This window comes from Ornithorhynchus anatinus, chromosome 5 (assembly GCF_004115215.2).
Source record: "Ornithorhynchus anatinus isolate Pmale09 chromosome 5, mOrnAna1.pri.v4, whole genome shotgun sequence".
Lineage (NCBI taxonomy): Eukaryota > Metazoa > Chordata > Mammalia > Monotremata > Ornithorhynchidae > Ornithorhynchus > Ornithorhynchus anatinus.
In genome coordinates, this window is record NC_041732.1 from 31,867,258 (window position 1) to 31,880,694 (window position 13,437).

Consider the following 13,437-nt stretch of genomic DNA (forward strand, 5'->3'; position numbering starts at 1 on the left):
AAATTATATCACCTTACGTCCTATTTCAAGAAATATTGGTCCACTGTCTTTTGATTTCAGAACTTGTGGTAAAGTCTATTCCTTTCTTGCCAAACACTTTACAAATCTATTTCATACACATCCTATTCCTCCCTCCTCTCCCCCATGAAACAAACTGGTTCACTCAGCAGGTTTTGTCTTGCTTTGGCCAGATCTATTGTTTCAATGAGGTTATGAAGCTGTCAGGCTTGAATACAGTTTATTAACATTCAGGCATTCATTGTTTCTCGCTGTGGTGTGTGTGTGTGTTTGTGTGTGCATGTACTCGATGATAGAGTCAACAAATGTGCTGACAGCCGAGTAGATAGACTCAAGATTGCTCTCTGGAGGTAAATGCTGTATGTGTGCACATGCCATGTGGTACCTCGGTACTTGGCTATCCCTTTTCAAAGGATGTACGCGTACATCTAGGCATACATGCACACAGATAGATATGGAGGAACAGAGGCGTATGTGACTTGCAACATGTGAAACGTGATGGAATTCTAACCTACCCTTAAGATTTCCATTTGGGGCGGGGTCATCAACTGTTGAATGAGATAGGTGCATGTCGAGATGATCATAAGAAATGTTTATGATGCCCTTTGCCAGTTTGGGCAGTCGAAGGGTGATTTTCCTTGAGTAAGTGAAGTCTGGCTTTTTCTATTAATATTTTCTATCACTTTGGCAGCAGGTACTTTTAATTTGCTGGAAAATATTCTTCCTGTGAAGTCTAAGAGCTCCCCTGCTTGAATGAGTGTGTGGTCGCTCATTGGCTGGCCTGGAAAGCTGCTGATTGGTTCCTGATCCTGGGGACAGATAAGATCGGCTATAAAATCCCTGGGTGCTGCTTTTGGGCCCCTACTTTGCAAAAGCCAGAGGTGCAGGCAGGCAGGCAGCAGCAAGCAGCAGCAGCAGCAAGCAGGAGCAACAGCAGCCAGTGTCCATCAGATCCTCACCTAGACCTTCGGGTATCCAGATCCACATCTTCACTCAAGCCGAGGGAGGGAAAAAAGGAGAGAGGAGGGGGGGGGAGAAAAACTTAGCGGAAACTTCTCAGAGAATGCTCCAAAACTCAGCCTTGCTTCTGGTCCTGGTAATCAGTGCTTGTGCAGCCTATGAAGCCGAGCAGAATGACTCTGTGAGTACTAGGAAGACCAGAGTGGCAGCGCAAAACTCAGGTAAGTGACTAATGGAGACTTTTTGAAATTGCCGACCTCATTTGCCTTGCTCCTCAGAGCTGTTGCAAATGCCTCTGCGGCTGCTGATCTTCATAATAAATGTGCTTTATGCCTGATGGCAATAGACTGCTGTGTAATCCAATCGCCTTAGGAAGTGGAGCGCCTTTGTTTAATAAATTGCATGCAACTAACGAAGAAATGAGCTCTGCTGAGGGTATTTCGTTGCATAAGCCTTTGCTTGATTGCCTGAAATCTGGCACGTAACCTATGGGGGGGGGGGGGGAGAGGGGGGAAGGGAGGAGGGAAAGGAGGGGGAGACAACGTTTTTATGTTGGCGTGCATAAAGGCGTCCTCCGAGCTTCCTTATTGCTCAGTTTAGGTGAGAATAACCCATCCTGGGGCGGTCCCTCTCTCCCCATTTAACGCTCATCCCTGCTATTCAGGGAAGACACGTTTGAGCTCCCCTGAAAGTTGAGTCATTGAACCGGTCCACTCCATCCTAGAAGAATAACCTAGGGTGCATTCAAAGAAAAGAAATCGTCGCATCCCTGTCCCCAGTCCCTCACCTAACCGAGCCATCGGTGTGCCCCACAAAAATACAAATACATATTTTATACAATGCACACCGTCAAAGTGTTCTAAGGTGCCTCTAAAAGAAAAAAGTCACTGGTCTGATTCGTAGAACAATTAATTGTTTAATGTCTTTGTCCCTAGAGGACAATAGTCATTTCTAAATCAGCACTGACACTTAGATCGCCAGTAGGCAGCTTGGCTTATCTTGACACCCTTGGCATCATCTTTTTTCCCCTTAACTCTCCGTCATCAAGGTTCTATTACAGGTGCCTTTAAGGAAGATGCTGGGGGAAAGCACACAGGTTTCTGCAACAATTTAGTACCTTGCTGGGCATTTTCTCCATTTCCTTTTGTACTTAGTTGCTATAGTGACCCAATGATTCACAACTACATTATGCCTAAAACAATAGCAGCCCTATTGCATATTAAAACTGCTAAAAGCAAAGTTATAATTTGAACCTGTGGAAATATATAATTAGGAAAATGACTTGTAACGTCTTAGAGGCTGGTGGGGAGGGGGGGCGAGGAAGCCTAGCTGAATGATGCTTTTGATCTCCGTGGCAAATCCTGTGACATGGAGGCTGCATATCATTTATTGCCACGCTGCTTTCCAAGACAACCTCTTCACAGGGAGAGAAATTAATTATATGAGTGCTCTCACCCAAACTCTTTAAAAAAAAATCTTAGTGGAAGTTTCCTTGGTCATTTTCTCCCAGTCTTACACAATAGGATGTGTTGCTCCACACCTGTATTTCTGCTAAAGGATTTTAATATCTCTTTTGAGGAAAGACAGAGACATGCCACTGTGCATTGGGTAGAATTGGGCACACGAGGAAGCTGCTTCAGGACCCACCTCCTCGAAAGAGGTCAGGGGGCTGCAGCCATCTTGACAGACACCTCCACGTCGTACTGTAGGACCAAAAATAGCCCTGGCCAAAGAGGGAGAGGATGATGCGCAAAGAACCAGCAGATGTTGCCGAGAGGGACAGTGTGGTAAAGTTTAATTTGGAGCATGTCCACTGGGCCCTCCTCTGTCCTCGGCTTCTTGAGGTCTTCATCTTGACCCATGAGTATAGGGGAAAGTATTCCTATATTTGATATCCTTTTCTCGCAGTTGCAGGATGATATAAAATAACCCTAAGTATTTTTTAGTAGCATTTAAGTGCTTACAATGTGCGAGGTACTGTACTAAGTGCTGGGGTAGATACAAGCTAATCAGCTTGGACACAGTCCATGTTCTACATGGCGCTCACCATATTAATCCCCATTTTGCAGATGATGTAACTGAGGCACAGAGAAGTCAAGTGACTTACCCAAGGTCACAAGTGACGGAGTCGGGTTTAGAGCCCAGGTCCTTCCGACTCCCAGGCCCGTGCTCTATCCACCAGGCCTGGCTGCTTTGTAGTCAGAGTCGTCACCAGCCAATGGTCGCCAGTCACTGCCCTGGCAAATGCTCATCTGCAATTAAATTTGAATAACCTCTTGCCCACCCTTGACCATATTGGATAAAGCAGTGTTACCTGGTGTTCTCCCTGTGACTTAAGTGCCTCACTGGGCTTCCTGCTTTGTGTCCTTTCCATCTTGATGGAACGATCTAGCACCTAGAGGAGACCAATTTTTGTGGGCGATTCACTAGAACTGTCGTTTCGCTGCCATTGGCCACAACTGCAGTGGGATTACCAAGATGGAAACGGAGGGTTGTCAAAGGGTCCTCTTTACCCAGAAGCTTCATCACCACTGTGCTTCAGGACCCAGATTCAGAGGACCCAGAGAACTCCCCTCCCTCTGTGACACCCCTGCCCCTTGGCTCCTTAGCCTCCCTTCTAACGTCCAAACCGTTGACCCAACGTACATTTTGTCAAGGGACGATGTCACTGCATTGCAATGAACTGCACCCCGATAGTTGATACGGGTGTCGTGATTGCCTTCTAGCTGAAGTGGTTCGCTGCCTGAACAGTGCCATTCAGGTAGGCTGTGGAGCATTTGCCTGCCTGGAGAACTCCACTTGTGACACAGATGGGATGTACGACATTTGTAAATCTTTCCTGTACAGCGCTGCTAAATTTGACACTCAGGTAAGCCACTTAAGACCCATTCTCCCTCTTGCTGCTTCTGCAAAATTGGCTCAGTCCCTTGGTTCTGGCGAACCAGCTCCATTACCTATCGATCAGTGGTATTTATTGAGTGCTCACTGTGTGCAGAAGACTGCATGAAGCACGTGGGAAAGTACAGTGCACCAGAGTTGGTAGACACAATACCTGCCCACAAGGAATTTAGGGTCTAGAGCGGCTGCTTTCAGCTGGGAATGGGCTTGCGGCAGAATGCTTTCCGTATGTTCTTCTGCTCAGGCCATGGGAGGGTTTGGCAAAAGGGTCAGGGAATTAAGTTTCCTTTTTGAGAGGAAATATTAATGTTCTTTTAACAAAGTAGCTCTTCTCACTCTGTGACCTGGCACAAGCGTGTGATTTGAATTGGGAACTTTTCAGCCCTGAGAATACAAAGCCAAATTATGAGCCTTTTCAGCTGCAGGCACTTCATTCGTGTTTGTGCGCACGCTCCTCTCCTCTCTGTATGTCTCTGCCTCTCCTTGCCCCACCCCCTTTCTCACTGTCTATCTCTTCTCCCCCAAACCACCCCCCGTACCCCAGGCTCTTTAATCTCATTCCTCTTTCACTTCTTCCTCACGATAGCTTAAGGGGGCTCATGCCCATGTGCATTAAAAATTAAGTGACACCAGAGAGCATACTGACAGCCCTGATTTTAAACCTTTCCATGTTCATTGCCCGGGGTTCTCTCTTTGCCACCTAATGCAGCTTAACTAGAGCAAAGATACTCTGGCAGCTACTGAATGGTCTTTGCAAATATCATGCAAACTAGCCAGACTGTTTTCACTGCCCTCTTTGGCCTTTCCTTATTGAAGCTGTCTTTATACCTTCCCAGGGAAAAGCCTTCGTCAAGGAAAGCCTTAAGTGCATTGCCAATGGAGTTACCGCCAAGGTCTTCCTGGCTATTCGGAGATGCTCGACTTTCCAAAGAATGATCTCTGAGGTGCAGGAAGAGTGTTACAGCAAGCTGGACATGTGCGGTATCGCAAAGCGAAACCCGGAAGCAATAACAGAAGTGGTGCAGCTTCCAAATCACTTCTCCAACAGGTGGGTATTTGACTCTGAGACAGCCAAGATGTGACCTCAGGCCTCAGCCTTCTCAGTGGTGATGGCAAATCTGTTGGCAGTTGCTTCTTCCAACTTCATTCTCCTGAGGGATTCCTGCTGCTTGTGGAAAGATCTTTCCACTATTGCCTTAGAGCAGCTGACACAAGTTTCATAGGAAGTTCCTTCCTCTCGCCCATAGCAGTGGTCTTAGCCTTGTAACAGTAAGGTTGATTTTAACAGAAACCTTTGCAGAAATAAGTCAGTTATCCGTATTTTGCCGGGCAGTCATAAATTCAGTTCGGTGACTGTGTGAGGAAAGGTATAACACATGGAAATGATGTTGTGCTCTAGTTGGTAACACAGGGGTGATGAAAAGTTCTAAACGTGCCCAATCTTAAAAAAATAACAGAATTGAACTCAAGATGTTTCGGCTTAAGCCTGTGCTAGCAAATTATAATTCAGTTCTTCAAGTATTCAGATTATTCAGTGTATTCAGATAATGCCCTGTGGCTTCAGCTGTCCTCAGGTCTTAAGAGATATTGACTTAGTCACCAAACCAAAGTGCCACCTGTCAGATGCTTTCTTGCTTTGACCATGTTTAGTTGCTCTCTTCCAGTGTGAGCTGGCTTTGGTTTAACTATTTTATTTTCGTTTACTGCCTTATCTCTCTGCCTTCTTATGCTCACTATTTATAACTAGAATTGTCTACTCCCAAGAATATTCAAACCCAGCTATTGAGATATTTTCAGACCAAAACACTGTGGCCTTGATTTTTTTGGAATACTTCAGGACAAAATGTTTGGAACCTGAATTCTTAGGATAGGTTGCTAGACCAATTTGTAAGATACCCGTTCTACCACCCCCTTAGACTGTGATCCCTAGGGGGTACAGGGATTATGACCAGTCTGCTTATGTTGTACTTACCCTAGCTGTTTGTACAGAACTTGACACATGGTAAGGATTTAATTACCTTGATTATTGTCAAAGGTCTAGAATTAAGCTGACCTCTATATAAAATTTTAGAAAGGCTACTGAAAGGTGTTCAGGTTTGTATCCACTCACGTATCCTATTAGTAATTGGGGTATTTAGCACTTAAGTGCCAAGCACTGTACTAAACATTGGGATAGATAGGAGATCATCAGGTCCCACATGGGGCTCCACAGTCTAAATAGGAGGGAGAACAGATATTGAATCCCCATTTTGCAGATGAGGAAACCAGGGCCCAGAGAAGTTAAGTGACTCGTCCAAGGTCACCCAGCAGATATGTGGCAGATCTGGGATTAGAACCCAGGACCTCTGATTCCCAGGCCCGGGATCCTTCCACTAGGCCATGCTGCTTAGTGTTAAAGGGTTTCTGTCTTTTTGAATGTCGTCTTCTTGGTGGGTGAAGCCCCACTCTAAAGCACAGTTTTGTAGCTAGTCCTGCAAGAAAACCGTACAAGTCTTTCCGTTTCTGATTTTCTTCTGAGCTGGAAAATTAACCTCCAGATTTCCAAATGTGCCTCTCTCTCTGGTCTCTTTAATTCATCTCTTGGAGTCAAGCCAGAGAGGAGCAACTTTTCTTAAGGGGCTGGCCAGAGGTTGGCATGCCTTTATAGCATGGGGACCACAAGACAGGCACAACCACAGGTCCAGAGTCATGGATCAACAGGGCAGCCACTAACAAAATAATCAAAATAACACCCATTGACAAATTCCCTTTCTGTAATTCATTACTTTGCTCAAGTCCCTTCTCCTTAAAGCAACTTACCACCTTTGAAGTGTTTTGTGGGGGTTTTGTTATTGGGTTTTTTGTTTGGTTTGGTTTGGTTTTTTCCAAAAAGTGCTGCTACAATTGTGACCCCAGGAAAATATTCTTCAAGGGCCACTGGTGTCGACCCAGAGCTTGGGAATGGCAGAGCAGCTAGCTAGCCGGTCCATGAAAATGGATGAACTCGGTTCAGAGTATTGTGAAATCTCCAAACCCTAGAGAAGCAGCATGGCAGAGTGGACGGAACACGGGCCTGGGAGTCAGAAGGTCATGAGTTCTAATCCTGGCTCTGCCACTTGTGTGCTGTGTGACCTTAGGCAAGTCACTTCACTTCTCTATGCCTCAGTTACCTCATCTGTAAAATGGGGTTTGAGACTGAGTCCCATGTAGCAAACAGGCTGTCTCTGACCCGATTTGTTTGTACCCACCCCAGAGCTTAGTACAGTGCCTGGCACATAGTAAGTGCTAAACAAGTACAATTATTATTAATGCCATTGCTTAGAGCTGATTTCACCTCACAAGTCCCACATTCTAGCTTCTGGTCGCACTTGTAAATGCAGCCATCTCTAAAGCACTGCTAAACCTCTAGATTCTTACAAGATTGCATTATTCTGGTGTGAAGGTAGAAAGCTCAGCTGCTGCCCTCCTCAAGTGTGGGAAACTTGTTTAGGAGAACAGGGCTGTCCTAGAAGACAAGTTGAGCTACCGCAAGATGCTGCTTCTTTTAACACGCCCTTTGGCGTTCTCACCATGTTCTTGTAAACAGTCAAAGTTCTGAGAATCCTCCTCTTCATAGCCTATTGAGACTTCATTTGATTACTAAACCCATCTGAAAGTACAGGCACTTCACTTTGAGACCAAAATCTAAGAGGCGAACCACAACTTCTCCATGATCTCATTTAAACTAACTTTATTACTGTTTAGCACTGCGGATTTTCCGGTTCCTAGTCGGGTTCATTTGCTCTATTTAAGGTCTGTGCTCTCCCGAAACATATCCTGCTTTCCCAGCTCTTAGCTTAACACGGGGACTCACTAAGGTCACTGCCAATTGGCACTGAGTTGCAAGAGGAAGTAGTTAAAGCTCCATTCTACCTTCCTGTGACTTATCTCAAATGAGACGGAGGGGGCGGGAGAAACCCTGCTAGGGAAAGGGGGCTTGAGAAGGGAAGTGTGTGTCAATGAGAAAGCTGCACAAGCTGGAGGGAGAACAATTTGAGTGTTCAAGCTCAATTTTGAAGCTGGATCCTTCAGCTCTCTAAGCCCTACACCACTTTAGTGGAGAATGGGGAAGAGGAGGGCTAGGGAAACAATCAGTCAAACCCGGACCCAGTACGTGTACCGGACAAGGTTTCCCACCGATCTGTGCACAGAGAGAGAACAGGAAACAGGAGAATAATATTGATCAAGAGAAACAAAAGGACTATTTATAAAGCTTGCTCCACTCAATCACCAAGTTCCTGGGCAGCATGTGTAATTAGGCAGAGTGTGGCAGAACTGGGGCCTCAAAGCTCATCTCTATGTTCTCATGAGAAAGCTTGGTCCTAATCTCAACAGAGACTTAAACTGAAATTATAAAACTGGGGAGAATCCCTTCCCAACTCTGAAGACACAGCGTGTCATATTCAGATATTAAAACATGGTACTTAAGGGTGGGAAGAAGACCTCCTGTGACTTGGCTTTGGATCAGAACCTCTCCTGTCAGGCCATTTTGGCTAGGGGGTTGACTAGTTCCATTTGAAAAGTGGCTACCAAGCAAGCTCCAGGAGGTCTAGGCCTCACATCACCTCTCCAAAAATGGAACAGCAAGTATGACCAAGGGCATATACTCCTTTTTAACCCCGACTCCAGTGGTACAAAGAAGAGACAGTCAACCCTCATTCTTAACTGTAGTTGTGAAGGTGGGGAGACCAGGCCTTCTTCCCTGCCTCTTCTACAGAAGATGTAGAGCCACCATATTTATGATACTGAGTCCCTAGTAAAGTGTCCCTGTGCAGCCAGGCTCTCTTCTTTCAGGGGTAAGGGGGTTTGGGTGGTAGGTTTAAATTAATGCTTGTGTGATCAGAACTCCACTCCCCTTCTTACAGCCCTCCTTAGACACCTCAATGAGATAGAGATGGAAACTGTGTTAAGAGAAATGGTGTTCCCTAGTGAATAGAGCATGGGCCTGGGAGTCAGAAGGACCTGGGTTCTAATCCTAGCACCAACACTTGCCTGTGTGACTCTGGGCAAGTCACTTCACTTCTCCGGGCCTCAGTTACCTCACGTGTACAATGGGCATTAAGACTATGAACCCTATGTGGGAGATGGACTTTGTCCAACCTGATTACTTTGTATCGACCCTAGTGCTTAGAACAGTGCCTGGCACATAGTAAATGCTTAACAAATAATATTAAAAAAAGAAAAAAATGTGGCCACACCCTGGCATCCATTGTTTGCTGGAAAGGGAGACTCCGAGGAGGAATGTGGGAAACCAGTTCTGGAGACCAATTGCACTCTGGAGCTGCGAGGGAAGAGTAAGTCCCCATCACTGAAATTTCATAACTTCAAATTGGATTATGCCCACTACTCCAGTACCAGTAGGGTGGAATTGTCTATCCTCACCCCTTTGCTTACTGATTTTACCAATGGAGCCCAAGTTACCAAAAGCATTATGGGGGAAGAAGATGGCAAGAGGTGGGGGGGAGGACCTGAGAATTGATCAGTTCCTTAAAGTTACATATCTGAATACTTAGCCAACCTATCAACTGTCAATATCTGATACTTATTTAGCACCTGCTTTGTGGTGCACACTGTACTAGTCTGAGAGGTGAATTACTAAAAGATTATCTGAAAAGGTTTCAGCATATGCGTAACTTTACAGATAAATACATAAAAGCTGAGGTGGATGGGGAATCCACGGTAGCAGGAGGTGGTCTCGGCTTCATATCAAGCCCATTGTGTTCTCTCATAGTGGGACACCTGCTTATGGTGGCTGTCTGTTTAGTCTGGATGGTCTAGAGGGATCCAGAAAATTTTGATCAAATCATCCCTGCTTTTGCCAGGTACACTAGTCTCTTGAAAGTCTTTCTGAAACTGTTTTTCCCACATCGCTTGCAAATAATACCTGCACATCTTGCTAAGACTGCATGGTATAGAGGTCACTCTTCCCTACCGAAGGAAGAGTGAACTAACTCTGCTTGATCATGACAAGATTGAGATGTCTGTGGAGCTCTTTGCTATCCAGAGTCACTTTCTCTGTCAAGGGCACTATCGTCAAAATCCTAACTCTAACAATTAATCAATTATATTTATTGAGTTTACTGCGGGACGAGCACTGTCCCAGGCACACGGGAGAGTACAGCACAACCCTACTGCTGCCTTCTGTCCTACTATATTTGCCAAAAATGCTTGAATGGATCTTTCTTCAGCAAAGAAACAGCATGGCCTTGTGTAAAGAGCACAGGCCTGGGAGTCAGAGGACCTGGGTTCTAATCCCGGCTCTGCCAGTTGCTTGCGGCGTAACCTTGGGCAAGTCACTTATCTTCTCTCTTCCTCAGTTTCCTCAACTGTAAAATGGAGATTCATAACCCCTTCCTGCCTCTTACTTAGACTGTGAGCCTCATGTGGAGCAGGGACTGTGTCTGACCTGATTAACTTGTATCTACCCCGGTGCTTAGAACAGTGCTTGACACATAGTAACTGCTTAACAAATATAATAACAACAGAAATAGTAATGTAGAAATTCTGGAACATATCCGACTCTGTGGGCTATGCATCAGTGGTTAAAAAGACTTTTCTTGCCTTGAAGTCTCAGTCATCACTTCTCCTAAGTAATGGACCTTGAGACTTAGATATAAATAAACCCTTCCTACAAATAACCAAAGCCTGCACCAACTTAACAAGAACAGAAGTTTCTGCTTACATTCAAAGGCATCCAGTATGTGTACAAATATTGAACCGCTAATCACGAAGGCACTGGCAAACTCAGTGGTCTGGGATATTTAACCTAGACTGAACCAGAGACTAGAAAACTTACTATCACGAATATAAAATCTGGGAGACTCATCCCAAAGCCCAATGTATATGAAAGGTTTGAATCTCTTTTTACTTCCTTCCTAAATGTATGGTCACCTGGTCCAGTGGGACCCAGAAGAGAGAAAAAGAAAACAGTGCCACTCTGGCTTCTTCTCCAGGGTCACTGAACTGGGTTTGAGAAATCCCATCATGGCCTGGATTTCACCTCATAACAATAGCACACAGGGTCCACCTCAGAGGAAAGCAGAAAAATCAGCACTGCTAACTCAGCCATGTAACCTAATAACCTGGGTGGGAAATTATGCCCCTCGACACCCTTTAGGAGGTGATCTGGATATCCAACTCTTAAAATATCCAGTTGTTCCGGCTTCATGCTAGCTGGCCAATTTAGGATAGGTGTGTGGTTTAGTTTGCTCTAGAAAGGGAGTAAGAGAATGGGTCTCTCAGACCGTTGCGTTGTACTCTCCCAAGCTTATTGCAGAGCACTACTATCGATTGATTTTGATCCATAGTGAGGAGCAGCCTTGTCCCTTTCTGGTCTTTCTCTTTTTCATTCTCCTTGGTCTGGATAAGAAACATGTGCTCTTCTCTTCTGCAGATATTACAACAAGCTGGTCCGGAGCCTCTTGGAGTGTGATGAGGAGACAGTGGGAACGATCAAAGACAGCTTAATGGAGAAAATTGGTCCCAACATGGCCAGCCTCTTTCACCTCTTGCAGACAGATCACTGCTCCCAAACCCACCCACGATCTGATTTTAATAGAAGGCGTATCACTGAGCCCCAGAAGCTAAAAATCTTCTTCAGGAACCTCCGAGGTGAGGGTTCCCTTCCCTCCCATATGAAACGCACCTCAACAGAGAGCGCTTAATGATTCACCAGAAGCATTCAAAATCCTACCAAGTTAGTCTCATTTTAGAGGAGTTAAAACACCACCTTGAGTGTTCTGTGCCCAATTTGATTCTATTTCTCCCCTCCACCCCCCATAGTTTCTGTTTTCTATTCCCCTTAAGGCAACTGCATGGAATTAGGCTTCAGTATTCAATGTCCCAATGTTCTGCAACAAAAATATTTTCCCCCCAACAGAACAGGCTAGGTTCTTGGATATGATCTTACTGCATCCCTCAACAGAAACCACCCCTCACACCCACCCACCCAGTTCCTTACTCCCACTTCTCCTTCCCCTCTGCCATCACCACCAAACCATCCATGTAAATCCCAACAACATGAGTTGACAATTTGGAGCCTTTTAGAATAGTTATCCCAGTGGAGTTAGCTGATAGGTAACAACTTAACCGAAATGCATGTCTTGAATGTTCATAAAGGTGTTGAATGGAATTCGTGTTATGAATCTGTGCTGGCCATGGACGAATATGAATGTCGTGATGGAATTCTTGGTCTCTAATGAACTAGTGTCATAGTCTTAATCCTCAAAAGTCTAATTTCCTTTTCAGACGTTTTATCTACCAAATTGCTCGAGCCTAGTTCTCTAACTAGACCCTGAGACTGCATCTTCTTGCATTTAAAGAAAAAAAAAATCCTATCATCTTTATGTACTGTAACTGTTCAGAGCTTTAAAAGTACAATTGTCTTAAAACTAGAGTATCTTAAGGTCTAACTGTGGAATATAAATAGATGAAAACTTATGTACTGTACATAAATTCCAGAGGAGTCTGCTTAGAAGAAGCAGAATATAATAACTTTATTGCATATAGATTTAGTTTTGTAACTTAGCTTTATATTTCTTTTCCTGGAATGGTATCTCTATCACGTGATCAGAAGTATACATACACAAACGCTCCTTGTGGCCTTTTATAATGAAGGTGGTAGAACTAGTTCCACTGTACATCATAACTTGAGAAGGGTCTGTACCGGACTAGAAAAACCGACAGGTATTTCTGAAACACCCCGGGTTAGTAGTCATTGACCTAAAATCCACCTCTAGCCAGAGGCTCCTCCTAATTTAGGCCTATCCTGAAGCGGTTCTGGCCCATTATCCCGGTAACCATGGGAGAGACACAGCATTTCCTGAGGTTGGGACCACCCCGGTGGTACCAGCTGTGTCTTGAGAAGCGGTACTTCTCAGATCGGCACCCTTCGCTGGTGACCGTCGCCGCCCCAGCTCAGCGCGCGGATCAGCGGGGAAGGAGGAGGATTTTCCATAAGTTAGGCTTCGGTGACCCAGCCTGCCCATCTCCTATTTGGGACATGGGGCCTGAAGCAATGAAAATAGACCTGGACTGTCCAGCCTTAACGAATCCCTTGGCATTTGTTCTGTAGCACGTTGCCTGCCAAAGCAGTCCTGGCAGCTGAGACATCTTTGCAGTATTGCAAAAAGAGAAGGGGGGTGGGAGGCGGGGGGGGGGGGGGCGGGCGAGAGAAGGGGAGAGAGAAAGAGACAGATATGATGGCTAAAGTTTTTTTTTTTGTCGTGATATTTGCGAGATGTCAACAGCCGCCTCCAACTGGATAACTTTTCCAAACAACAGTAGTTTCTCAGGGTCACTGCCCTTGAACCCCAAGGCCCCATAAAGGCAGCACTGCCTTCCAGAGGCCAATAGGGGGCAGTGTCACTCCAAACTTGCTTAGGTTGAAACTATTGGTGCTTGCCCCTCACTGGGCTATATAGAGAGCTTAGCCAAGTGGCAGGCTCCTGGAGGGGGACATCTTTTGCAAAATATAAAGCAATACAACTTTACCACAAAGCCTTTAAACCAACAACTTGCTGCTAAAGTACTGAAAGCAGTCGC

General features: G+C 45.3%; 1 protein-coding gene across 1 annotated transcript; it reads left to right on the forward strand.

Annotated features, from left to right (window-relative positions):
* Positions 1–902: 902 nt before the first annotated feature.
* On the forward strand, positions 903–13,015 carry STC1 (stanniocalcin 1). Its single transcript, XM_001506696.3, has 4 exons — positions 903–1,199; positions 3,705–3,847; positions 4,713–4,924; positions 11,288–13,015. The coding sequence occupies exons 1-4, from the start codon at positions 1,082–1,084 to the stop codon at positions 11,556–11,558; spliced, it is 744 nt and encodes a 247-aa protein (XP_001506746.1). The 5' UTR covers positions 903–1,081; the 3' UTR covers positions 11,559–13,015.
* The last annotated feature ends 422 nt before the right edge of the window (positions 13,016–13,437 follow it).